A 27,930-nucleotide genomic window follows, 5' to 3' on the forward strand; every position below is an offset into this window, starting at 1 on the left:
TTCATAGTAAAAAAGAAAATGAAACTTTAAGTTTGAACGGGTTTTTTTTGTCTAAATTTTGCATTTGTTTATTGATGAAACTGAGTTTAAACATTTTCTGTCTGAATTTTACATTTGTTTATTGCCAGATATTTAAAACAAAACCTTGAAAACAAATGGCTTTAGCAACTAAGAATGTTTGCTGCTCTTCCGGAGAACCCGAGTTCAGATCCCAGCACCCGGAGCTGGCCGCTCCCTGCTGCCTGTAGCTCCAGCTCCAGGGACTCCGACACTGCCTTCTGGCCTCTGTAACCACTGCACTCATGTTCCCAGGCACCTCCCTCCACATGTAGATATAATTTAAAAATAATGAAAATAACACTGATCCAAATGTAAGTCTGTGGATCTATGTGGTTCGAGTAGTTAGCAGTTGAAGGTTTGAGAAAATCAGTGCTCATTGTGTATTTATTTATTTATTTAGTTCCAGTGGGAGCGGAACCGCCAGGGTGAAGCTTCAGTGTGCACTGTGTATAATAGTCATCTGCAAAACACAGTCCAGGGGGCTGGAGAGATGGCTCAGAGGTTAAGAGCATTGCCTGCTCTTCCAAAGGTCCTGAGTTCAATTCCCAGCAACCATGTAGTGGCTCACAACCATCTGTAATGGGGTCTGGTGCCCTCTTCTGGCCTGCAGGCATATACACAGAGACTATTGTATACATAATAAATAAATAAATAATTAATTAAAAAAAAAAAAACACAGTCCAGGAAATTGGCTCAAGAGTAGCCGAAAGAGTCCCATAAAGCCTTGGTCCTCAAGGAAGCAGAGCGTTGGGAGGTGTGATGGGTGAACTTGGTGGCCAGCTTGATAATACCGGTGGGTGAAGAGGGAGCCCCTATTGACTAGCTGCACCCATCGGCTTGGCCTGTGGGCATGTCTCTGAGGGTGTTTTCTTGGTTGCTAATTGATGTCACATGGGCCATCTTACCTTGGGCAGTGTCATCGTTAGGCAGGTGGGCCCCTCCTCTCTAAGAAAGGCAGCTGAGGACGCCGGAGAAACAGCCAGTCAGTAGTGTTCCCCCGTGGTCTCCACTTCAGCTCCTGCCTCCAAGTTCTCGGCATCACTGTGTGACGGGCAGCAGTCAATCTGCGAGCAAAATAAACTCTTTTCTCGTGCTGGGTGGGCTGGTCAGTGTTTTAGCTCGCCAGCAGAGAAGCACACTAGGGCAGGAGGGGAGAGGTGTTATTGATGACTACTCAGACCGGTTACCATCACCGTTGTTGGATATTTAATATGCGCTTGGCATTATGTATCCCTTCATTAATCTTGCCCAGTCCACAGGAAGTAGATACTGTTGCGCTCCCTCCTTTACAGATGAAGATACCCTTACAAATATCGAGACTCAAAGAAGTCAAAGAAGCCACTATCTTACTGTCTGAAGGTCACAAAGTTTGTCAATGGTAGGGTCATGACGGAGTGGGGTTCCTGCTTTATCCTATTCTGCAGCATGTCTATTATGTAGCATGTCGATCACCCGCAAACACATTTGAAGAATTATTAGCAGCAAGTTGCTTGATACCCACTTTTAGTGGACCAGGGTGCTGAAGTCCTCCCTGGGTTGTGAGCTGACAGCCATAGCCTTCCCTGTCCTCAGAGTCCTGTGTAGCTAAGGCGTTGGTTCTCAACCTGTGGGTCGAGACCCCTCTGGGGTGGCCTTTCAGATATTCTGCACACTAGATACTTACATTATAATTCATAACAGCAGCAAAATGATTGTTATGAGGTAGCAATGAAGATAATTTTCTGGTTGGGGGTCACCACAGCATGAGGAACTGTGTTAAAGGGCCGCAGCACTGGGAAGGTTGAGGGCCACTGCTTTGAGGAAACACAGGCTCTTCTAGTGCTAGGGAAGGCCAGGGCCGGTGAAGGAGTACTTCATCCATCCTCGGGTATGGTAGCATCTAACAGCACAAGAGCTCGGCCCAGGTCCCTAGGCTTCTGTTCGTTGGCTTTCAAGTGCCACGGGCAAGTCCAGAGTGCTCTCACAATCCAGAACAGGGATGGTGTTAGTTCTGTTCGTGTGCAGCTGACTTCTCACGCAAATCTTCAGAGATTCAGGGACTTGTTCTTTGGCCACCTATCCCATGTCACCTGTCACCTTCTCTCCTATGCTTCTTCAGAACAATGGTCCTTATCACACAGTAGAGTCCAACGTTAAACTCTTTGGTCTTAGAGTATCTGCTCTTGCTTAAAAAAATTATTGAGGACCAAAAGAGTAAATGCACAAATTACACCATTTGCAATTTACTATAGCAGAAATGAGAATGCATTTATTCATGAAAATGGCAATAATGGGCCCTTTATATGTTATCAAAAGCAAAGAATGAGAAAAAGAATGTGCTTTCTTCATCAGCAATGAAGCTTAGCATTGTTTGATTTTTTTTAAATGGCTTCTGTTCATAAAATATAGCTAGGTTGTTGACCAGTTTCTGCCATCTGATCTATATGACCTCAATATGTTATTTAGGTAAAAGTTGAAGAAAGTCTGACCTCATAAAGGCTTCTAGTTCCCCTTCTTTTGAAAAAGGGAGAGAGAGTTTCATTTATAGACAGCATCCAGTTGATCATGGTTCACCTTAGTACTTTTCACCTTTATAACAGTTCAGAAGCCAAGTCCACATAGTCACGCTGTTCACTACCGGTGTGACAGTCATTAAATCCTGGGAACCGGCTAGCATGCTGCTGTAAAGCAGGCGTTGTGTGTAAGTGCTGAGGATATATAAGGTGGCCTAGTCTAGGTTGCAATATCCTCCAGGTTAGCTTTATTAAATGCATCTTGCAACTTATGATCATTTCAATTTGTGAAGGATTTATTAGGATTGTATTCCAATTGAAATCCAAGGAACTTCTGAAATTATAAAAATTACATTTTTACTGTTCTAAAACCAAACAAGTCTTTGTCTCTTAATACAGTATGCTGTGTGGACCCTGTGCCCTGGGAATTCTTTCGTAAGCCATTCCAAAGTGGCAGTCAGTGGAATGCTTTCTTGAAAGGATAAATGTCTTTCCGGATTATGGTTTATGTAAAGTCCAATAAGAATCATGAACCATTAGTTTCATTGTACCATTAAATAAGTCTTTAAAAAAAATCATCAAGTCCTCCAAGAATCGAAATGCCCCTTCTAATCAGATTTTAACTTCTCACCTGCAGTGGGATTCGAATCCTTTTCCTTGAGAGACTAAATTACCGGTTCCTGACATACTGTCTTGATCAATATTTGTTGAAAATATTGGTTTGTGGTAATGCTTTTCATTCATACATCCAATTCCTATCTGTGTCCACTACTTTATTGCACCACTGGGGAAACTGCCTTTCAGAATAAACCTGGACATCCAGATCCCATAACTTAGGTGGCTGCTGTATCCACTTCTTCACAGCGTTTTCAGGGCATTAATCCCTGCTTCTGTGTTTGTCTCTTTAAGATCCATATGGGCTTACAGCATTACCTCATCAAGACCTGTCAGCCCAGCTGTGTTCCCCTGGATGAAAAACTCCTGCCCCAGCTCCTAAAGGAAGCAGGCTATGCTACGCATATGGTCGGAAAATGGCACCTGGGAATGCGCCAGAAAGAATGTCTGCCAACACGCCGAGGATTCGATACCTACTTCGGTAATGGAAATTCACGTTTCTTTAACAACACAGACCTACTACATCCCACTCATAAAACACACCCAAGTGCTATCAAACACAATGACTGGAAACTTGAACATAGGGTAAATCAGCCAGCACCATAGTGGGGCTGCTTTCTGATGGTCCCTTCATAAGCCAGCTCTGTGCTGAACACTGGGTGGACCTTTGCCAGAGCCCTAAGGGACAGCCTTAGGGGACCACTCAGAGACCACTGTCCACTCTGTAGGGTCATCCTGAAGATGATGGGGCAACGCTCTGTGGAACTAGAGGCAGACTTTGTGCTTCCTTACCTAAAGTTCACATGTTTTTCTCCCCGTGGCCTGGGTTCAAAGGCCCCTCTTCTTGGGGGTGGCCTGGGTTCAAAGGCCCCTCTTCTTGGGGGTGGCCTGGGTTCAAAGGCCCCTCTTCTTGGGGGTGACCTGGGTTCAAAGGCCCCTCTTCTTGGGGGGTGACCTGGGTTCAAAGGCCCCTCTTCTTGGGGGTGACCTGGGTTCAAAGGCCCCTCTTCTTGGGGGTGGCCTGGGTTCAAAGGCCCCTCTTCTTGGGGGTGACCTGGGTTCAAAGGCCCCTCTTCTTGGGGGTGGCCTGGGTTCAAAGGCCCCTCTTCTTGGGGGTGGCCTGGATTCAAAGGCCCCTCTTCTTGGGGGTGGGGAGAGAACGATGACATCTTCTCCTACCTGTGAGATCTGCTTCTGAAATTACTAGATTGGAGAAAATCGATTTAAAAATTAATAGCAATAAAAGATAATCAACGGTAGTGGGAGATAATGACGTGATAACTAGAAATGGGAGAGCCCTCCGAAAGAAACGTGAAGCCTGCGCTTGTTTTAAAGTGTGACAGCGTACGTCTGTTATAAACTCTGCCGTAATTACTGACCTGTTTGCCGCTGACTGTGTGTCTTTCTGTCAAGTTCTTTTTATATTGAGCTGTCTTTCTGTTGTCTGTTCAGTAACTTCCTTCCCTCCCTCCCACCTGCTTCTTCCAAACGGACACATAGTTAACATAGACATTTAAGTAGACTAACAAAATTGGAGTGACTAGTCAGACGTGGAATAATGTAAACGCACCAAATTGCAAAATAAATAAAATAAATAAGAAGCAAAAAGCTGCATGGCTCCGGGAGCACTCCACATCCAAGTCTCCACATTCAAGTCTAAGATAGGAGACTTCTTATGTCGGTAGGGAGGAGAGAAGAGGGTTACAGGGACATTATTCCAAGCTAAGTGGACAGTAGGTGTTGAGGAAGTGAAGCTGCTCCCGACCCTTAGCTGTGAGAAAAGCTTCTTGGGAAGGAGGTAGAGTGGAGAGCCACTCTAGTCACAGAGTGGTGGCTTTCTTGTAGCTCCTTGGTCATTACTTGCTTCCTCGTGAGGTTAAGGACAAAGCAGAGCTCAGTGAAAGGTAGCGGGTTCACATACGCTTGGAAGCAGCCAAGTACTTGGATCTAACCCTGAGGTCAAGATACCAGCATGTCAGACAGGAGAGCAGGTGTGTCCCTCTCCCACCCGGGTGCCGCAGCACCACTAGCCAGCCATGACATTCTTTCTGGTTGAGTCTTCAGCGCCCTTGAAGGACTGTTAAAACTCAGCCTTCTTTGATTTACCACCCTGGACGTTCCAGAGGAAAGGCTGTGCACCTCGGGGGCTTTTGTTTTCATGCAGGACTCTGCTAGAGGGTGTGTTCGTGTCTGTCCTTTGACAGACTGTGGATTTTAAAAATCTTTATGAAAAATCCAATTTTTGATTGGACAGCTAGGGAGAGAGTTCAGTCTGTAAAATGCATCCATGAACCTGAGTTCAGTCCCTAGGCCAAAGTGAAACAAGCAAACAAACAAGCAAACTGGTGCCTTGCGGGTTCTAGTCCTAGCACACCAGCTGTGAAGATGGGTGAATCCCTGGGACACACTGGCCAAGTGGCCTAGCCTAATTGTCAAGCCAGTAAAAGAACCTGTCTTAAACCACAAAGGGGGCTAGCTCCTGGCAGTGGTAAGTATTGCCCTTTAGCCTATGGACACACTCTCACACAGACACAAACGGAAACCTTCACATAGAAGGCAGAAATCATAGGCTTTATGAGAATTGAGGTCTACCCCGGAGCTAGGTAGACCAATATCCACATTCATGTGAAGAGAGAGTTGCAGCCAAGAAGAGTGTTTGGAGCGCAAGGCCGTCATTAGCCTTGTAGTTTAGCAGTCCTGCTGGAGGTGGGTAGGTGCTTGTGAGTGCCTTCGAAGCCAAGGAAGTACACACTTGATGGGTAACTGTGTCAACGTGAACTGCATCTCGATAAAACCATCGAAGGACACAGATTTAGTTGTTCAGAAGTATTTTCTAAAGTTCCTCACAAAAGCCTAGGTGGCCATCGTCCTTAGACTCAAGTTTGTGGATTACAATGATGACAGCATTGTGTGACTGTCACTAACTGTGCCGGGTCAGCTTGGCCAAGTGTTTGAGGATGTGGCTCTGTTTCTGCAACTCTCCTGTTCGTAACCTCATTCAATATTTATGGCTCCTGTAACCAAATATAGCCTGTGCACATGCCCTCCCCAGTGACAGTTTATATTAATGGATAGAGAACCTGAAGTTTTCTCTCCAAACTCTAATACATCATCAATGTTAAAACACAAGCTAGGTCCCAATCAGTCTGATTGCCAAGGTAAGGGTTGAAATTCTTATTCTTCATTTTATTTATTTATTTACTTACTTACTCATACATTCATTCATTCATTCATTCATTCATTCATTCATTCATTCATGTGTATGTGTGTGCACGCATGCATGCCAGCACACATGTGGAGGTCTGAGGACAGCTTGCAGGAATCAGTTCTCTCCTTTTACTGTGTGGATCTAACTCAGGTTGTCAGGTTTGACACGTGGCAGGCACCTTTCCCCACTGAGCCATCTCAGCATCCCTGAATTTTTTTTTTGTGAATACGTATTTTTCTGTTTCACATTAAGTAATAAATATGTTAGATTTTTTTTCCGTTATAAATGAAAAAAAGTGAAAATCATATAAGAAGTTGTCTTAAGATCCATATACTAATTATGTTTGGGACCTTGACCTGGGATAATGGAAAATGGTTAATCTAAAGTGAATTACTATATAAGTTAATTATAAATTGTTATATAAGCTGTAGAAGGCTCTTAATTATCTTTATAGAGAAAATTCCATGAGAAGGAAAAGAGCTAGGCCCATTTTTCATCATTTTAAGAACAAAAAGGAATATATTTAAGAGCCCAGGGAAGTTTATTTCTTTTTAATAGCTTCGCTGGGGGTATAATTCATATACTGTACAGCTCACCCAATCAAAGTATTTAATTTAGTAATTTTTATGCAAGTTGAGGGCTTGTGTCATTATCATCACAACCCAGGTACAAGGACAATCTTTAATCACTCACAAAAGAAACCAAACCTCCTGAGCAGCCGCCCCAGCTTCCCCTCGGACCCCAGCCCTGGGCCAGCACTAACTGCCTCTCCTTTGTGTTGACTGACTTTTGAGCAAGTCTGTGGATTGTATTCTAATACACAGCACAGCTTGCCTTTATACTTTAGCAAAACAGGTAACATTCACAGAACAGCTATTGGGAAACTTCCTTTTCTCCTGGCTTCAGTATCTGTTGTGGGAGAGGGCTTTTTACAGAAGGTGAGGGTGACGGCCACTCAGCTCAGTGAGCAGCAGCGTGACTCCAAACTGTGTGTGGTCAGTCTAGCTAGACCGCTCTCCTCTGACCCGGAGCTGGAGCAGAGAGAGCTTGTGTTGGGGAAGGTTTGTATCTTTCCACCAGTGGGTGTCAGCATTTGACTAAATATAACTCTCGCTGAGGCCTCGTTCATAAATAACCGCCGACGTCGTCAGTCTCCCAACAGCAGCGACACAAAGGACGTGAGCTGAATCCCGTTTTTATTATCTTACAAATGAAACCTTGTATCAAATCACACTACCAGTGTATGATCTTTTCTCTTAGCCTTCAAGGATTAACATCTTATTGCCTACTGAACTTGAACTCTGAATTCTAAGAACCTGTTTCCACAGAATCATCCACTTACAAAGAGCCGACGTGATGGAACCGATGCCCTGAACGACCCGAGTGAGAAGAGGACTTGGCTTCTGTGCAGCCACATTTCAACGGTGTCTACAAAGAGATATAGAGATGTTAAGAAATGTAGCTCTGATTAGCCTTGTCATTTGATTAGCCTCGTCACGGGCAATCAGTTGCATTAGGCAATTAAATGCTGGAACATTCGTTTGCTTAACAAGCTTTCTGCCATGCTGACTGTTTCGTCTCCCATTCTTCTCGTAGGCTATCTCCTAGGCAGTGAAAACTATTACACCCACGAGGTCTGCGCACTAATTGAGCCTTTGAATGTTACGCGGTGTGCTCTTGATTTCCGAGATGGTGAAGAACCCGCGAAAGAGTATACAAATATTTATTCAACAAACATATTTAGCAAAAGGGCTACAACCCTCATAGCTAACCACCCACCAGAGAAGGTAAGGCTTCCTTCTTAATTATTCTCAAAATTTTGTTACTTCTGAAGATTTATTTATTTTTTTTTAATTTTAGAGCACATTCCAGTTAGCCAGAAAGGGAAGGTGGTTAAAAGTGAAGAATCTGGATCTTTTCTCTCTTAAAGATTCGATGGATCAGTGTAGGAGATATCCATGCAGCATACCGGAACCCCCAAGAGACGATTCTCATGGGAGGGGACCCTGAACTGCAGGCAGAGGAAGGCTGACTTCCAGGATTTCAATGGAAACCCTGCTTACTCTTTGCTTCATTTTTTCAAGACAGGGTCTCTCTGCATAGCCTAGGCTGTTCTGGAATTTACTCTGTAGACCAGGCTGGTCTTGAACTCACTGAGATCTGCCTGCCTCTGCCCCCAGAGTGCCGCGATTAAAGGCGTGCACAACTATCACCTACCTTTGCTTGCTCTTATGAAGCTCTGTGTGCAAGCACTGTAAATGCCTAGCAAGCCGGGCTTCTGGTTCCCAAACAGGTGACTGCATGCAAGGTGGGGCCCCCTATGGAGAAGTGTTAGGAGTTCAGGGCTCAGAGCAAACTCCCCCATCTTACACTTTTCAGAATTATTTTGGTTGCTCTCAATCATTTCTATGCCCATATTAATTTTAGAATCGGTTGATCGACTTTTACCAAGAAAACAAAAGGTAGTTGCTTTATTTGGTGTTCATTGGTTAGCTTAAAGGAAATGACCATCTTAGCGACACAGAGTTTTAAAAATTCAAATGCGTGTTAGATTTGTTTTTATAGGTAACTAAGGAAGCCATTGGGTATGTCATGCGCAGACAGCTGCAGGTTAAAAAGAGCTGTGAATAGCCTTAAACCCAGATTGCCTGGATTTAGCATCCACGTGCTTTGGAAATTATCATTTTTTTTTTATGTTGCCAGACACAAGGCTCAAAGAGTGTCCTCATGAATGTAGTCACACACTCACACAGAATGTCCTGCCATGGGAGCCTGCCTAACAGGGAGGAGTCCAGAAAGTGCGCAGGTCCGTCCTGATGCGCTTCGTCTCTGGCGATGCCTGGAGGAACTCAGCACAGGTCTGGTGAAGGTCCCGACCTGCATACTTGTTCAGACTTAGTGACCTACCCGTGACTCCCTGTTTGGTATGGAATCTTCTAGGCTCTGTCTTTGCTCCTCCTACCTGGTATGAGGAATCTTCCCTGGTGACCATTTTTCAGCTTTTGCTTCACTTTGGCTTTTTAAGAGTGGCATGCTGACATCTCTAGGCAACTGTGTCTGCCACGCAACACGAAGAAAGAGGACCGCTCTCTCAAACGTTTAGAAACGGGCACGCTTTAAGTCTAGATTTAAACTAAGACAGTTGGTGAGCTCGATAACTGACTTCATGGATCAGTAAATGGATGGAAAGCAGCGGCTGGGTGCAAGGGTTCTCTGTGGGTGGGTGTTCTAAGCCAGGAGTGGTGGGGTAGACATGTGAGTGAGGACAGTAGGAGCCCCTAAGAGCCTGTATCCCATGGAAGAGGTCTCGCTAGCATGGCCCTCCTCGCTGGCAGTACTGTAGTTCTTAACTGTGTGTGTAGCATTCTGTAAGCATAGCCTCATATCAAAAAAGTCAAAGTCGGGTTTTAAATAAATGTTTTGTTTTCCTTTGAGGAAGGCACATCACTTATTTAAGAAAATAGACTTGCTTAAATAGTGACTTTTTTTAAAGCAAATAGTGACTTTGTTTAAGGTCCCAGGGCCATTGGAAGTCAGCGTCAGAACGTGAGCTCTCTTCCTGATCAGCGTCCCTAGCTCACAGCTAGTATCCGAGTGCAGGGATTTTGAAACCCAGTTCATATTCAGCTCCGCAGTCCCAGTTTCGACACCGTATTAGACTCTCCTTGGACACATGTAAGAAATGATGATGTCAGACATTGTGAGGGACCGGTCCCCGGCAGGACTGAGTCGCCAGTATTCTGTCACCTCGCCTCAGAGATTGTCTCAGGCTGCCACTATGATAGCCCGTGTAGTTAGGATTCTATGACATGTTATTCAGGGCACTCTCAACTACCTATTTCAAGTTCACAGTCTGATCCCATGATACTCTAATTAAGCCACAGTGATAATCTGCCTACAATAAAAATTCATTGCCTGGAGGCACTCAGCACAGGTCTTGATGAAGGTTCTGGCTTGCATATCTATTCAGCCTTAGTGACCGGCTCATGACTCCCTGTCTGCTATAGAAGCTTCCAGCCCCTGTCTTGGCTACTCTTACTCAGGATGAGGGACTCTTTCCTGGTGACCGTCTCAGCTTTGCCTCACTTTGGGTTTTTAAGAGCTTCATGCTGACATCTCTAGTCAACTGTGTCTGTGAAGAAAGGGAAACGTTCTCTCAAATGTTTAGAAATGTGTACAGAACAGTATTGTCTCCCGGTGCCCTCATGACATTGAGCAGCTAAGAGGAAGCAGCTGTGGAGAAGCCGGTCTTTGTGGGTGGGCGGCTACACTGGGCTGGCGGGGAAAGCACCGGAACTGAGGACGCTCACAGGCCTTGGGCGCTCCCATGCTATGGAAGGGTGTTGTCAGCATGGCACTGCTCATAGGTAGCGTTACGAAATCAGCAGATGGGAGATGGACGTTCCCTGCCAGTGTCTGGGGTGCCCAGCGTCCCCAAGCACAGGAACAGGCGGGGAAATAGTCAGTGGCAGCTCAACCATTCACAAGGCAGCTCCTGCACTTCTGCCAGCTTCAGTTCTTGAGACTGGTGCCCCTCACTGGCTCTGGGAGTGGCACCTTTGTAAGATCTCTTACAAGGTTTAACCTAATTCTGTGCTAGGCTGCCAGGCGATATTTATAGGTTGGAGCATGGCATCCATTCTAAGATGGGAGTCATTAAAGGAATTCCCATGAAGTGTCCGCAAGTCAACTAAAAATGTCCCTGCTTTTGAGGAGCAGCTGAGAGAGAAAATCGATAGAGTTGTTGTGTCGTTATTGAGTTGCTGATGCTGGGGGTGGGGACATTTCTAATGGCTGTACATGTGTCAGGAAGGGATGTCCTTTCTCCTTGATGTCAGGAGATTGTCCTAGTAATAGCATTTATAAAAAAAAGTAATATGTTTTTCCATTCATACTTTGAATTAGGAAAACCTATAAAGAAATAAAAATAAGACTTTGTTCCTCAGTGACATATGATTTCTCTCCATCATGGGGTTGTTCAGAGAATAGAACTGAGGAGCCATGTAGCATAATAGAAAGGGGAAAGAGCCATTAGCATCTAATAGCTCTGCTGGCTATGTCTGGGTTTTCTGTGATACTCAAATGTCTAGTCATGATTTCCTAACCGGGACTTCATTTTATAGTCTTAGGATACTTGAAAGGGTCGCAGTTAGGACTGGGGTAGAGTTGGCAGCCCAGGCTGAGTTGATCAGAACACAAGTCTGGAATTGAGAGAATAGCAAAGACATGTTGGGCTCCAATATAAACAGAGATGGGTGGAGGCTGACGTTGAGCAAGGCGTTAGTGTGAATCCAGAGGCAGTGAGGTGAGAATGGGCCCTCTCCAAAGCCAAGGCTTGAGTGTGCTAGGCCTCAGGTCTGCAGACTTGTAAGGAGCCCATCCCAGATGCTGGCTGTTTGCTCTGCACGGTGAGCAGAGGATGCAGCTGGCAGGAGTGGAGAAACTGATTACAACTTTCCATTGGAGGACTCTAGAACTAGTGGCTGCAGGCAGGGTCCTGATGGTGGTTGGAGACAGCCTTAGATCATTGTTCCTTCCATTAGGCAGCCATGTAGTTTAAAAACTACCATTCTCCCCTGCCCCCGAAATTCAAAAACAGTACAGCGGGACTGGAGAGATGACTGTGTGGTTCTGAACACTGGCTGCTCTTGCAGAGGACCTGGGTTCAGTTCCCAACACCCCTGCTGTGGCTCGCACCCATTTCTAACTCCAGTTCCAGGAGGAACTGACACCCTCTTCTGGCCTCTGTGGGTACTGTAGGCACATGGTGCACAGACGGACATGCAGACAAAATACTCATATACATGAAGTTAAAAAAATCTTCAAAAATAGTGTACTGATACTTCTGTTTAGTAATGTTGGTCAGTTGGTTGTTCATAAATAAAGTCCTCCTGAGAGCTGAAAGTTTGATTTATAGTGGTATACATGTGTATAAAATGACTGAGTGTGGTAGTGTGCACCTTTAGTCCAAGCACTGGAGAGGTAGAGACAGGTGAATTTCTGTGAGTTTGAGGCTATCCTGGTCTACATAGCAAGTTCCAGGTCAAGCTGGGCTACATAGAGAGACCCTGTCTCAAAATAAAACAAAGTGGGTGGTGGGGGAAGGACAGACAGACACGGGGCCTGGGGGAGTAGGGAAGCAGATACAGTGTGTTTCATTGGTCCCAACCTCATGAAATGGACAGTATTGCACATCACTGTGTCCTCCCGGTGACCCAGAGCTGTGCAAGGGTGTGGGGCTGTTTACCCCACAGCAGACTGCCCTTGACTACTCCTGATGACATGTAAGAAAAGACAACATTTTTGTTGTTGTTCAAAAAATGCACGTATTTATTCTTGTATGTTATGAAGCTATGGTCTGGTCCACAAGCGGTGTGAGGCTTTTGCATGTGACAGTCACCTGACAGGCTAGCTTTAGCTCCATCACTAAGGTGTAAGTGAGTGTAAGACAGACTGCTGATAATATGGTCTTTGTGGTTTTTATATTGGTATCCCTTTAAGAGTGATGGTCATATCATTAGCCACTAAGGAATATTTATAGAATGATGGTCAAATTTTTTCAATATTTAACAAAAAGAAGTACAATTTGTTCCACACTGAGAATTTGTAAATCCCTTTAATATTGATTCCAGAATCGTGTTCTCTTTTTAAGATTTTTTTTTCTGTGTGTGTGTGTGTGTGTGTGTGTGTGTGTGTGTGTGTATGTGTGGTATACATGTGTCCAGGTACCTGCAGAGGTCAGAAGACGGCATTGGATTCCCTGGAGCTGGAGTGACAGAAAGCTGTGAGCCGGCCCATGTGGGTGCTAGGGACCCAGCTCAGAACTCTGGTCTTCTGCAGCAGCAGAAAGCACCCTTAACCACTGAGCCACCGCCCCAGGCCACATGTTTTCTCTGGCGAAACGACAAGAGCTTTCCATGCTCTGCTGGTTTTGCCTTCGGGGTTCGCTGTTAGCTTGGGATAGGGTGCTCCCCCCTTCATGGCCTTCACCAAATAGGTTGCTATTTTGCTGCAAGTGATCTGGCTAGGAGTGGACAGAGCAAGTGATCTGGCTAGGAGTGGACAGAGCAAGTGATCTGGCTAGGAGTGGACAGAGCAAGTGATCTGGCTAGGAGTGGACAGACTCACTTCTGTCCTCCTGGGGTTCTGACTGCTTCCAAGAATCAAACTGACATCAGACAGTTTACATTAAAAGTTACATTAAGAAAAGAAGGTGGGAGCCAGTGTCCTCTGCCATAGGAGGACCAGGCAGTGACCTCCACAGGAGTAGGTACAAGGGAGTGACCGCAGAGGGAGCAGGCCTGAGTCAGAGACCTCTGCGGGACTGGGCCTGAATCAGCAACCTCCACTGCAGCAGGCTTGAGCCAGCAACCTCTCCCAGAGCAGGCCCAAGGCAGGAACCTCAGTGGGAGCAGATTCAAGCAAGCAGCCTCTACTGCAGCGGGCCCAAACAACCCCTGGGAGCACTGAGTGACCTCTGGGAATACCAAGTGACCTCCGGGGTGACTGAAACCATGGCCCTGACTGTGCCACGAGGAACAACCATCTGAGCCTTGGATCCACTGGCACCTGGAAGACTGATCACCAGAGATACAGCCCCGGCTATACCAATCAGAGGAAAACAAGGGTCAACAAGGTACGAACACACTCAACACCACAAAAAGCAACTTGACACCAACAAAAACTACTGGCCCTGCAACAGCAAGGCTTGAACACCCAAATATAAATGAAGCAGAAGAAAATGAGCTAAAAATAACTTTAGGAGAATATTTGAGGCCCTTAAAGAGCAAATGAAAAATTCCCTCAAAGAAATGGAAGAAAAGACAAACAAAAAATTGGAAGATATCATCAAATCCCTTAAAGAAAACCAAGAAAAAGCAATCAAACAGATGAAAGAAACTATCTGAGACTTGAAAACTGAAGTAGAGGCAATAAAGAAAAACACAGACTGAGGGAAATATAAAACAGAAATTATGAGAAAATGATCAGGAACCACAAATGCAAGCAAAGACAGCAGAATACAAGAGATGGAAGAAAAAATCTCAAGCACATAAGATACAATAGAGGAAATAGACTCATCGGTCAAAGAAAACGTTAACTCTAACAAAAGCTTAACACAAAATATCCAGGAAATATGGGATACCATAAAAAGATCAAACCTACAGGCTCTTGTATTCATCACTGTGTGCCCAGATAATGGTGACCCCCAAGTACAGTACAGTGGTGTGCTGGATACTTCCAGTGAGAGACAAGTGGATGAGCCTCAATGTCCTCTGCTGCTTTCTCCCCAGGGACAGGTCAGTGGGATGGACTCCTCTTCCCCAGGGCAGGCCATAGAATTCAGATTCCCTCCTCAAACAGCTGGGAAACTGCCCTAATGTTCCTCTTTCCACATCACAGTTGGCTGAAGGAAGGGCGGAGCCTGCCTGATAGTAAGTTGTTATATGTGCTCATTCTCAGCAGAGCCAATCAGATCCACCCAAGAAATTCTCAGTCAGAGGCCTAGGAAATGAACAGACTGGCTTCTCTGCCCCACCCCCAGTCTGTTCCCAGAAGTCCACACCTTTTTCTAATTTTTCAAGAATTATTAATGAATTAATTTAGATATGTAGCCTATACTACAGTGTTTTATGTCTCACACTGTAGTCTAGGCTGGGCTGGAACTCACTATATCCCTGGATGGCCTCAAACTCATGGCGATCCTCCTGCCTTAGGCTCCCGATAACTAGAATTACAAGCATAGGACACCATGCCCAGCTTAACAAAGTGTCCGATGATTTTCATGTGACTTTTATTTTAACACTTTATGTGGGCTGCAAATTATGGTTGCCTTGTGAATTTTAGTCCTGTCCCCCTCTACACCGTGGCTTCTGCCTGGACTTGGCCAGTCTAGTGCTGAAGAATAAGTCAGGAAGACTTCCAAGGCAGAGCGTCGAGCACTGCCAGGGCTTAGGCTGAATTCCCCACCCCCCACATCCTTCCATGGTCCGGAGGGACCCAGAGTGCCAGTATGACCCGTGTGGATGGAGTGGAAAGTGTGTGTGGAGGATCAGAGGCAGAACAAACTGGTGTTAGAACTTGTAGTATAGCGTTTACAAATGGGGATTTGAAATATTTTTTTTTCATGGATATATGTCCAACATGTAACTTGCAATATCTGAACTCCAGATAAGCGTTTGGGTGTCTGTTTGGGCGTCCTGTATGAACAGCTCTTCTTACCATGTGTCTGCACCCCTTTAACTTAAGGGCACACACTCAAAGGGATGTATGTGTTGTTTAAAACAATTTTACAAAAATAAAAAAGGAAGTGAGTCCCTCTCATATGCCGTTTGCCTCCTTAATTAATGATTTAAATGCCCCAACTACTCTAATAGCATAATGTGCTTATTCTTGGATTGAAGTCATTGATTGTCTCTTTGAGGGTTTTCAGCTCATTGGAGAATCCTGCAAGGCCCAGTGCAGGGGATAGCTGCAGAGTGGCCCCCTAAGGAGAAATGGCTGACTAGGTGTACCACAGATGCTGGATGCTGCAGATTGGCATGAGAGAAAAAACAACCTGTGGACATACTTCCTACTCCCAGGAACTAAATTGGCCTTACATTTATTTGGCTCAATATCAAAGACTACCAAAACATTGTTTCCTCAAAAACCGTGTTTAAAAACCTTATAAACATCTCCTTATTTTTATTTTATCTATTGGTGCATGTCAACAGCAGAATAGTGAGGTTGCTGGTAGGAAACACTTCATCAATTAGTGGTATGTGGGCATACTATCTAACCTTTTGAAGCTTAGTTAACTCACCTGTAAAATGGACATAACAGGATGGCTTTGGGTGTTAAATGGCATGGAGTGGCCAGACAGTCAACAGAATGTATTTTATATAAAGCATTTAATATATGGTGTGTTGTTGATATTATTGTTTATTTGGGTCTGAACCTTCCATCCTGTTCTAGGACTTTGACCTTTATGGTTTGTGTCTTTTCTCATGTTTTGGGTCCTTTGTCATCTTTGAACATATTTGCCAAAGCATAATTGGCATAGCATAAAGTTCACCCATTTAAAGTATACAGTTAACTAGGAATCTTAAGCAACATTTAATCATCATTACTGCCTGCTTTTAAAATACTTCATCACTGGAGGGTAATTTCTGCCCGCTAGTAGTGCCTCATCATCATTCTGTCCCAGAATTCCCTGTAGCCGCGGACAGCCACTCACCTAGTTTCTGTCTCTATAGACTTTCTTCTTCAGAATATTCAGATCAATGTAGCAACGCGAGATGTGGTCCCTGATTGGCTCTTTTCATGTTTTCAAAGCCCGACTGTCTTGCCACTGATTGTATTGTTGGTGTGCGCCATGACCAAAACTATTCTGAATTTTATTTATTCATTCACCGATTTGCGGACATTTTAGTTTTGCTGCTTCTTGGCCACTATGAATAACGGTGCAGTGGGCATCCATGTACATTTTACATGAACATGTGTTTTCATGGCTTTCTGGAATAGGAAGGCCAGGTTGTAAGGTAGCTGTGTAACACTAAAACCTTCACACTGCTTTTCGGTGTCTGCAGACATCACTTACATTCCTACAAGAGCATCCGAGGATTCCGCTTTCTCTATAGCCTCGCCGACATGAGTGCTTGCTATTGTAAATGCTCTAAGCCTCCAAACGGACATGAAATAACACCTCAGTGCAGTTTTTGTTTTGCAGTCCCTGGTTATGAACATTGGTTACATCTTTGGAGAAATACCTATTTAAATTCTCTGTGCTGAACTAAGTTGCCTTTTATTGTTGACTTTATGTATTCTGGATGTGGGTTCCTTACCACAGATATGATTCGCAGATACTTTTGGAGCCCTCTGTAGGTTCTTGAAGTTATTGATATGAACTGATAAATCCTAACTGTCTCATGTTTTGTATGTTTTGTATCGAAAGCCTCCGTTCCCTTTTAACTGCAGTCTCCAAACTCTGTTTGCAGCCGCTCTTCCTCTACCTTGCTCTCCAGTCGGTCCACGATCCCCTTCAGGTCCCCGAGGAGTACATGAAGCCGTACGACTTTATCCAAGATAAGCACAGACGTATTTATGCAGGGATGGTGTCCCTCATGGACGAAGCAGTGGGAAATGTCACCGCAGCCTTGAGAAACCATGGGCTCTGGAACAACACGGTGTTCATCTTCTCCACAGGTCAGTCTGCCAGTAGGCAATCCATCTCTTGGCAAAGCCTAGGATGTGGCGTTCGGTAGGCGGAATGAAAACAGATTGGAGCAGTTAGCATTTCCTTACGAAAACAAGCGCTAACTGCAGTAGTGGAACCGCAGTCACAATGTGAATAAGGAAACAGAATTACATACCTCGTCTCCTTTCGTTAATATTTCAGAATACACTAGGAGTGTGCTCAAAGACCAGCGCTCACTGAGTGCATTAGCAGGCACAGCACATCCACAGGGCGTCAGGATGGCAAGTCCCCAGAGTGCCTCACCAGGCCAGCCATCTTCTGTGACTACCACTGTTGCTAACTGAAGGGCTATGTCTGGGCAGAGACAGTCTGCGGCACTGTAAAGCCAGGATAGAAAAGGAGCCAATTAAACTTAGGCCAGAGTGTTGGGGTCCAGCCTCGACAAAATTCATATGTTCCCAGGTAGGAACGTGAGGATTAGAATTATTAAGCAAAGTGAATATAGATATAAGAGAAATAAGAGACAAAACCACAGAACAGCATCAGGAGGGAAATTCGGTGAATACTGAACCCACCCACTTTTATTTTCACTCCAGGGGAGGGGGAGGCAATAGACTTCATTAACATGATTTAAGCAGTAGACCAAGTGTCCTCCACCTTTGGTCCAGGTGGAGCCCATCCACCTCTCTATGCAAAATCCTAACTAGCCACACTCTAGGTGTGTTTGAAACATGTATGATACATGTATGTATATACATCATTAAATTTACACTCTATTTTAAAGGGTTTTTTTGTAGGTTTGTATTTTTGTTTTCGTCAGCCTTTCAAGTGAGTTAATTCTTCACATCCTGTTGACCTTGGCTAATACCAAAACCGTTGACTGGAAACTCTGTGTGAGATCGGGGCTTGTCATCCAGTGAGCTATTCTGAAAAGTCACGGGGTGGGGGTGGGGGTGAGGCAACATGACGAAGAATTAATCTTGCCGGCCTCGTAGTTGTTTCTGTTGTTCTGATGTTTTGCTTTGCTTTTAGTTAAGCATAGTTGTCAAATCTAGTGTGGTTGAGCCCTTACTGTATACAGACAATCTCAAGAGCCTCGCGTGTTTAGTTCAAATAACCCTCATAGCAATTCACTCCCTGAGGACTGTTCCCTCATCTTGCAGAAGTTAATACTTAGCCCACAGTTACACTGCCATATCTGGGCAGTTCTGACTCTCTGTTTCAGGCTCTGTAGCATTTTCTGGCCTCAACGATGGCAATCTTTGTTTATCTAAGACAAGATCTTGTTGCCATATAGCCAAGCTGGTCTGAATTCTCAGTCCCCCTGCCTCAGCCTCTTCGGTGCTGGACTATATGTACTCATCACCATCCATGGTGAGTTGATAATGTTTGTGTTCTCTTCCAACTCCCGACACAGCAGAACTATCTCCATGGTGGGCCGCAGCAGCAGGTTGCTGAGGAGCCGGGCAGGGCACAGTGAGTCAGTCGGTGGTTGTGTGAGCAGCTTGTGTGGTTGCTTTAGTGCCCTCTAAATACTATAGTTTTCTAAGTGTTCCCTATATTGATAAGGGTTGAATATAAGATAATTTTTTTCACAAAAAAGAAAAAAAGAAGAAAGACATCTTATCTGTAACCCTTTACGGGGTCTTTTATAATCTGGGGGGTCAACCTCAGTTTACTTCATTTAAAAATCCCTCTATAGCATTTTTGATCAATCTGGTGTTGAAGGCCTGGAGTCTCTAGAAACACTTGGAAAAGGAGTCCAGGATGCTCAACACCGATTTATTGGAAATTTAATTGGAAATGACCGCAAAAATTGGAGACTATAAGTTAAAAAAAAAAACCCCAAGCCTTGTTGCAGAAATCATGATTACATGGTTTCTGAACAGTGATTTCCTGAATATGGATCAATATGTTACTTATGAACTAAAGAGTGCTCAGAAGTGAAGATGTTTACTCTGGAAACTGTTAAATATCTCAGTGACTCTCATAGGAATAGCAATATGGGTATCAAGGATGTCTGGGAAGAGCTGGAATAATTTTTTTGTGTGATATATGAGAATGAGAAAATATTTAAAAGTCAATGTCTCTTTTGTGTCATGATTTCAGATATGTGTATTTTAAAATAGAGTTGAACATTTTATGAACATCTGAACATCTTATTCAATTTAGCAAAAATAATATTTGAAGCTTTTCACTGCAAACATGGTGATTACCTTAAAATAGGGCTCTTGTTTCCTGATAGGATGTCTTAACAGATGTATTAATCCTAGGTCATCTTTGCTTTGGGGGCTCAATGCAGCTTGGTGATGCCTAGACATTTTAATAATGCTCCTAAATTTCATTCGGTGGAGTTTTAGTTAGGATTTTTGCATCAGTTCACAAGTGAGAGTAGGATTGTTTCCTTTCTCACTGGCAGGCTTTGCTGTCTTGATTGAATCACGTGATAAAATAATTGGGATGGTTTCCCATCTCTTCTATGATCTGGAGTAATGGGCACTCCCTTGAGCCTTTTTTGGAGGCTCTTTAAAGGTTATCTCCATAGTTTACATTTTTCCTTACTTATGTTTCGATTGAGTCTCCAAATGTTTTCAGATTAGTTTTTCCTGAGATATAGTGCCTGCCTTGATTCCACCTTCAGATGATTCTCCATCCCAGGGAAGTTTCCCATATTTAGCTTGCTGACGTTGGTCTGCTTGAACTGGGGAGGGGGAAATCAAACTTTCAATAGGTTGGATTGCTAATCCAGCTTCTTTTCTTATCCCCTTTTGGCTTTCTGTCTTTCCCCAGTCTCTCTCACTCCCTACTGTGCTTCTGTCCTTTCCCTCAGTCTCTCGTGCCTGTGTTACCAGCTGGAGGTTCTGCTGTTTTGGCTCTGTCCATCAGTGTTTCTGGTGGAGATTATTTGTGACTGTGCTTTTAATACCTTTGCATTCCTTCCCTTCTTTGCTCTGTGCCCTTCTCTGCCCGGTTTCATAGTAGAAATGACCCCTGTGTTAAGTCCTGACTGCACACCCAGGCACCCTCTAGTGTTTGCCTCCACTTACGCTGCCCTTGCTCATAATGAATGTGGGGCAGCTCAAGGTTGCTTTGTGAGCTGGTTCCCAGTCTCCATTTTATCAAAGAAAGAACCCCAACTTCAAGAAGCTGAGAGATTAGCTACATGTCAGACATGAGAGAGCCAGAATTCTTAAGATCTACTGGGGTCAATATCCAATTACTAATCGATTGTCCTTTTAGCTCATCTCCTTGTCTTTTATCTCCTTCTTGGCATTCTGAGCATCAGTTCCCAAAGCCAGCCTCTCCCTAAATCTTTCTGAGAACTTTAAAGTCTTTATTTTTATGCCGAATCATTGCCAGCTTTCTCCCAATGTAGTGATGTATAGGCTATGTGCACAGTACGTGTTACCATCTCTCTGTGCCCTGGCTAATTCTGTCCCACATCTGTGATTGGGATCAGGTTGATAGACACAGCTCACTGGGTTCCCAGGCTCTCTAGGAGCAAAGTGTATTCCACCCAGCAGAAGCCATTTCCTTCCCTTCTGGCCATTGGTCCTTTGACCAGCCCAGGTCACCGTGACCTGACTCCCCTCAACTCCATTCTATTAATGTTTTACTTTTGGAAATAGCCCAGGAAACCCTTTCTTCCTCCCATCCCATCTTCTAGAAGTGATCAAGACCTCTTAACTACATATATAAGGGTAAAGAGGTAATAACTCTTTCTCTGGTTATGTGCAAAATTAGCACTCCTAGCCTTTCTTCTGCCTTCATTCAAGTAGGTGGAGTGGCTCACGTCCAGAGACCACGTAGCTCAGGTTAACCCTGTTTCCTCAGTACAGCATCCCTGGCCTTAAACTTTGTGAAACTTTTCATGATTCTAGGATTATAAGCTATTTCCTATTGTCATGCCTGAGCTATGATTAGTTCCCATCTTTCTCTGTTTATTTTTAGCTAGATATTGCCTAAAAGAAGCAGTGTTCGTCACAGTCAAAAGGACAAGATGTTAGCCTGGACTCCCTTCATTAGGGCTCATCTTTCTACTTGCTAAACTCCAGGAGTGAGAGCCAGTTCTTGGTCAGCTAGACCAGTAGTTCTCAATCTTTCTAACACTGTGACTCTTTAATATGGTTGGCTCCTCATGCTATGGTGACCCATAATGGTGAAAATTATTTCATTGCTGCTTCATATCTGTAATGTTGCTACTGTTATGAATTGTAATGCAAATATATGTGTTCTCCAGTGGTCTTTGAGGGGTTGCGACCCACAGGTTGAGAACCACTGAATTAGACCAGGAGACTCCGAAGAAGAAACAGTGTCATTTTGTACATGTCTACGCCAGCTCTTCCCAGAACAGCTAGTCTCACTTCGGCTTTGGCGTTCAGGAGAAACCTCATTTGCGTTTCTTTCTCCAAAGGGTTTTCTGCTTCTCTAGACAGTTTTTTTCCCCGAGGTCGCATTTAGTAACGAGCATGACAGTGTGGCTGCACCCCAGGAGAGAGGGCCTGTGCTGAAACCACGTGGTTCATCTTTTCCAGTTTCTAACTACTTAGTGCTTCTCTTCCTTGTAAGTGCTCAAGGGTTTGTGCATCCAGATGGTGAGCGTTGGATGTGTTAGAGAGACCACAAAATGCACCAGTCTCTTGGTGTCCAGCTTGTGCTCCATGCCAGAGAGGGGCAGGTTCTAGGTTAGGCTTGAGAGGTGTTTGCTGTCTTCTTGAAGTTCCCCTTATAATCTGAGAGAAGTCCACAGGGCGTCTCATCCTCTGTTACCTGCCCCTCGTCTGACCTTTAAAGTGACCTTTCTCAGTCATTGTCTTAAGACCTCACAGTACTGCGTTTCTGGGGTGTTAGTGGCCCAACACTGCACATCCACTAAATGTCACTGAATCCAGCCCTTTTCAGTGTCTAACTTCATGTCCTATGGATCTCACCTTAATTTTAAAAGCATAATACCTTTTTATTTATTTGTGTGTTTGTTTGTGAGCACATGCATGCCACAGCCTGTGTGTGGAAGTCAGAGAACAGGTTGAAGGTGTTGATTCTCTCTCCCTACTTTGTAGGTTCTGGGGCTTGAATTCAGGATGCCTGATTTGACAGTTATCACCTTTACTGCTGAGCCTTCTCACTGGCCCTTACCTCACTTTCTAAGGTTCAGTTTCTTGTGCTTTCCCATAGGTGAACGGAATCTAAACCCCAAGATTGGGAGCTTTGGAATTTGTAACGCTGCACATAATTATTTTGTACAGAGAATTTGAGAACCTCTGAGCTGAGGTAACTCTCATTGAGATCCTGGGAGTTTCCCTTGCTAGGAATAGACAAAGTGTAAGTTCACGTGCATATCCTCCACACTAGGAGAAATGTGTTCACGTGCTACCAGAGAGGGATTAGCGGTCTCTGTGTAAGAAGAAATGAGATGGGATGTTTGCTAATGGTTGCGTTAGTCATATGTGCCTGCCAGAAACCAAATGAGCATACCGTTCAGCTTCTCCCAGCTAGCTTTCCCTTAAAGAAAAAGTAGGTGCTGGGGAGATTGCTTAGTGCTTAGAGCCTTGGCTGCTCTTCCAGCGGACTGTGGTCTACTTCCAGCACCCACATGGCAGCCTCTAGGTCCAAAGTATCTGATGCCCTTTTCTAGTTTCTGTGAGCAATGTACACACATGGTGCACATGTGCAGGCAAAATCCACCTACATAAGATAAAAATGAGCAAATGTATTTTCTTAAAACAGAAAATGTACTCATTCCTAGGTTCCTCATTAAAGCTAAGGAGACAAACTTAAATTTAATTATTCTGTTCTTCATGCCTCTACTGATATGAGTTACAATAGATTGATTACTGTTATTCTGTTATGGATTTGATTAGGACTTTTTTTTTTCTATGTTAGGGATCAAATTGAGAGTTTCACACTGATTCAGGCATGTTTACTACTGGCCACAGCTCCATCTCACGCCACTCTTTCTGAGTAATGGGGTTAATTTTACCATAAGCAAATAATGTTTGTCACATTACACATGTACTGCCATGTTTTTATACCACAGTGACCCTCTTAATCCTTCTCTGATATCACATTATCAGAGTTCCAGTCCAGCTTTCCTGTGAGTGAGTTTTGTGGTTCTGCCTCAGTTTCCCTGTCTGTTAAATGACCATTTGTTCATTCACTTGGCCTCTGCGAGTGCTGGGGAGATAACATCAGGTGTTGAGCAGGATCAAATCTCCCTGTTAACTCTGTGTGTGTGTGTGTGTGTGTGTGTGTGTGTGTGTGTGTGTGTGTGTGTGTGTGTAGGCGCATTAAAAACAGGCAGGGTTTTTAGGAGACTGACAAGAAAGAGGTGTGAAAGGACAAAAGTGGGGGTAAGAGATGGAGCTGCAGGAGATTTAAGAAATAGCAGAATGGGGGCCTGGAGAGATGGCTCAGTGGTTAAGAGCATTGCCTGCTCTTCCAAAGGTCTTGAGTTCAATTCCCAGCAACCATATGGTGGCTCACAACCATCTGTAATGAGATCTGGTGCCCTCTCTGGCCTGCAGGCACACATGTAGGCAGATATTGAATGCATAATAAATGAATAAATATTAAAAAAAAGAAATAGCAGAATGGGGGCTAAGAACATTTTTATCCCTAGCAACACTGACAGCTTTTCAACCTGTGGTCTCCAGTGCAGGGGCAGTCTTGCCAGAGATTAGGGTGCGTTTGCAAAGAACTGCAAAAGGTGCAGACTGGCCGAGTGCATGAGTAATCTGTGTGACGGTAGGTTCACAGGCCAAGGATTCACTGTGCACTTGGGACGTAGACTGGGGGAGTCGGGAATGTGTGAAGCAGGCCTGGCTGATGCCCTGACTACAAGGTACAGTTGCCCTTCACAGAGCAGGCTCTGTGGTGCTCAGCCCTGCACCGTGCAGAGGGGTCTTGCCCATGTCATCATCCTTAGACCACCAGAGCCTGCTCAGCAGTGCATTTATGCTTAGACAGAGTAAGTTATTGCAGAATATGAAGTTTTGCACTTATCGTGTGAGCGTTCACAGAACTATGTGAGAGTGAAAGGAATCATAACTAGGGCCTCTGACGTCAAAGTCCCCTTGACATTTTATGAGAATTCTCTTCAAAATGGGTAGCTGGCAATAGAGAGCTGCCCCACGGCTTTCGGGATGCCTGTGCAGTTGGCAGACTTACAAATATTGTAGAAATCTGTGCTGGGAATGTGCCACCTGACAGGCAGAGCGGCGTGGCTGGGCGCTCCAGACCTTCGAGGCCATGTCTGACAGAGCTGAGAACTGTCAGGTCCATGAAGCGGGTTGCACACATCACCTCACCGCTCACCCTGTAGTGGTGTGTGCACTGAACACGTGTCTGTCGGAGAAAGGTCACAGTAGGTGGATTAAAACTGAGACAAGATTGAGCTGTCCTTGAGCCCGCTATGGATCATGCTACCCCTTGAGATTTTGCATGTTAACGTCTGTATAAAGAACATGTTGGACCACTTGAAATTTTTATTCATAGGGGGTGTTAATTTATTGATAACGTCACCAAGTGAAAACAATCACCAGTGTACGTTCAGGGCTCTGGTCTTGGTTTTAGTGTCTCTCTGATGGGACGCTGAATGCTCAGTCCAAGTCTAAGGAAAGGATGCCTCTCAATCCTTTGTTTATAGACTGTCGGTTTTTATTATGTTACTGAATAGATGCAAGAATATCGCATTGTTGATATTTTGAATTTCCAGCAGGTGAAACACGAAGTAATCAACGTCTTCACGCTTCTGTGAACATATAGCATCGTGGCCTTTCTCTGAGTTTATAATTAATGGATGGTCATATTGAACTGAGCATATTTATTGACTAAATTGCAGGAAACTTTCAAATCATTTGGAGCTCTTTTCTGCATTCCCTTTGTGTTCCATTTTAAAGGTCATACTTAAGATGGCTCCTTTGGTCAGTCCTCTCAGAACTTGGAGCTCAAGTTCCCTCTGAGGCAAGGGGAGAAGGCGCTTCATTGCACAAGCTTTATGGGCGATTGAGTCATGATGAAGGAAGATTATATATAGAGAGGAAAGCGCCGAGAAATCACAGACATAAGAGGAAGGGGTCAAAGCAAAGCCAGCAGCCACCCCCTGCCTGTTTACACGCGTCTGGTCTGTTCACATCTGTTCTCCTCCAGGAGCTGCAAGTGTTTCAAGATAGCAACCCTATCAGACAGGCTAATCCTTAACATACCTGTCAACCCTGCAAAGAAATGTTATTGAATGTGTTACTTGACGTGATAGTCTTGTCCAAACATAACTGTAGGGCTGTTCCCATGACAGGATTCTGTAGACTAGAGGGGAGCCCCAGGAAAATGAGGAACTAGTTTGAGGAGTCGCTGGTGAACCGCAGCCTCAAGGAACCCTTGAGACGAGTGAGGATGCTGGTTGGTGCTGAGTCTGTTTTTGTCTTCCTGCCAGCCCAGGATCCCAGCCTGCCAGGTGGTGTTGCCTCCATTCAGAGTGTCTTCCCACCTCCATTAACCCTTTCCAGAAGTACACTGGTTGACACTGTCTGGAGGTGTGATTCCAAAGCCTGTTAGGTGGAGGATGGAAACATCCCAACACCATTCCTTGTCAACTCATTCATCAACTCACCTTTAAATCATGACCTTCTGCCCCATCCTCTGAGGTCTCATTATCTGCTCGTCTTCTATAGAAGGAGTCATGACCTGATCTCTGAGACTGCACATTCTGAGTTCTGCTTTCGAAAGCTTCCATTATTACCCACATCAGACCAGCCATCTGACCCAACCTGCTAGTGGTATACAACTTTTTAATTGAAAATTTATTTTATGTGTATGTCTCTTTTTGCCTGCATGCATGTCTTGCACAATACCTGGTGCCTGTGAGCCAGACTAGGGCATCTGATTCCTTAGAACTGGAATGATAGATGGTAATGAGTGGGGGTGAGGGTAACTGAAGCAGGGTTCTCTGGAAGGTTCTCTGGAAAAGTAGCCTGTGGTCTTCACCACTGAGCCATTTCTTAAGCCCCTAGGAGTAGAAGATGTGCTACAACCAAGTTCTACATTGTGTGGTCCCGACAGTTGTTAATATGTGCTATAGAAAACTTCGCTTGAAGCTGAGAAGAATGGAAGTGGGAATAGCCTGGAGTTGATTCACAGAAAGATGGGACCTGGGAGGATGTCTAGATTTGAGAGGCAGAGGGAGTAAAGAAATGGTCAACTCTAGAAGTCTCCTGGAGACAGTGACAGTGGTGTGAGCATCACAGACGCACATGTGCCAGCTCATCAGCAGGTGCTGCAGTCTTCTTTGTACCTGGAGCAGGGTCTTCACAATCTGCAGCCATGTACAGCACTTCTTCGGTGGAAAGTGGAACCCAGTTCAGGGCTGTCTGACAGCCTCTGTGTCAGTGGGGTCTAATATGAAGGTGCACACAGCTCAGCTCAGTACGTAGGAGCAGAACAAGGCCTGCCTGGATGGGTGGGGTTCTAGAATCTTAGAGCTGGGGAGGGTTTAGGAGGCACTCCAGTCTACCCTGATCATCGAAAAACTGAAACATACCTAGGCCGGCTGAGCAGATAATGTCAGAGTAAACACTTGGGTTAATCTTTCCTCCCTACCCTAGGCTCTTCCCTCCCTGCACGGTAGGGTTCGTCCGCGTGATAATGACACGGAAGTCTTAATGTCCACCCATGGGGATTAGAGTGCAGCTTCATTCACCCTCTGAGAACAGGCCTTGCTGCGAGCTGAAACAACTATGTGAGGCTCTGCAGCATTCGGGCAAAGCGTCTTTTTAAGCTGTGTGTAGCCTCCTTTAAGAACTGGGTGAGGACCGGCATAGAAGAAAACATGCATTTATCACGGACTTGAAAAGTGGAGAATTTTGTCGTTCTTTCCAAGAGTTTATTCTACCTGCCAATCAGTGGCAAAATTGAAGAGCTAATTGTTCTCCCCTAGCCCTCCCTCCTTCCCTCTCTCCCTCCCACCCCAGATTTCATCTCCTAATGGAAATGCCCATGAGCAGTGTGGAGCCCAGTGTAAGCAGCCAGAGGAAGAAAGGGCTGAACACCCAAGAGATATTGGTTCATGAGTCTGCAGGAAGTGAGTGGGCTGCAGGTGCTGAGGGTCTGGAGTCTTTTAGCAGAGATGTTATTAACTGTAGGTAAAGGACACACATATACACCGGGGGGTGGGAGCAGGGACTGGCATTTGAATGACAAAAAGCTCCACATTATTTACGCTCATCTCTTCCACAGTATAAAAATGGACATTTATTTACTCTATATAATATAATATAAAATAGAGTAAATAAATAATAATAAATGTATAACTCTTGTTGTTGTTGCTGCTGCTATTTTATTTATTTTTTAAGGAAGAAAACTGGGATTGGCTAAATTTTAACTAC

The 27,930-nt window shown here is 44.6% G+C and overlaps 1 protein-coding gene across 1 annotated transcript in view; it reads left to right on the top strand.

Annotated features, from left to right (window-relative positions):
* The window catches only part of Arsb (arylsulfatase B), a 169,736-nt gene that overhangs the window by 14,108 nt on the left and 127,698 nt on the right, over positions 1–27,930 (top strand). Inside the window, exons 2-4 of the mRNA XM_048455942.3 lie at positions 3,462–3,648; positions 7,972–8,162; positions 17,352–17,559. Coding sequence (XP_048311899.3) covers positions 3,462–3,648; positions 7,972–8,162; positions 17,352–17,559 — 586 coding nt within the window. The remainder of the gene's footprint in view (positions 1–3,461; positions 3,649–7,971; positions 8,163–17,351; positions 17,560–27,930) is intronic.

The sequence above is a fragment of the Myodes glareolus genome, chromosome 15 (genome assembly GCF_982192425.1).
Source record: "Myodes glareolus chromosome 15, mMyoGla1.1, whole genome shotgun sequence".
In the NCBI taxonomy this organism is placed as follows: domain Eukaryota; kingdom Metazoa; phylum Chordata; class Mammalia; order Rodentia; family Cricetidae; genus Myodes; species Myodes glareolus.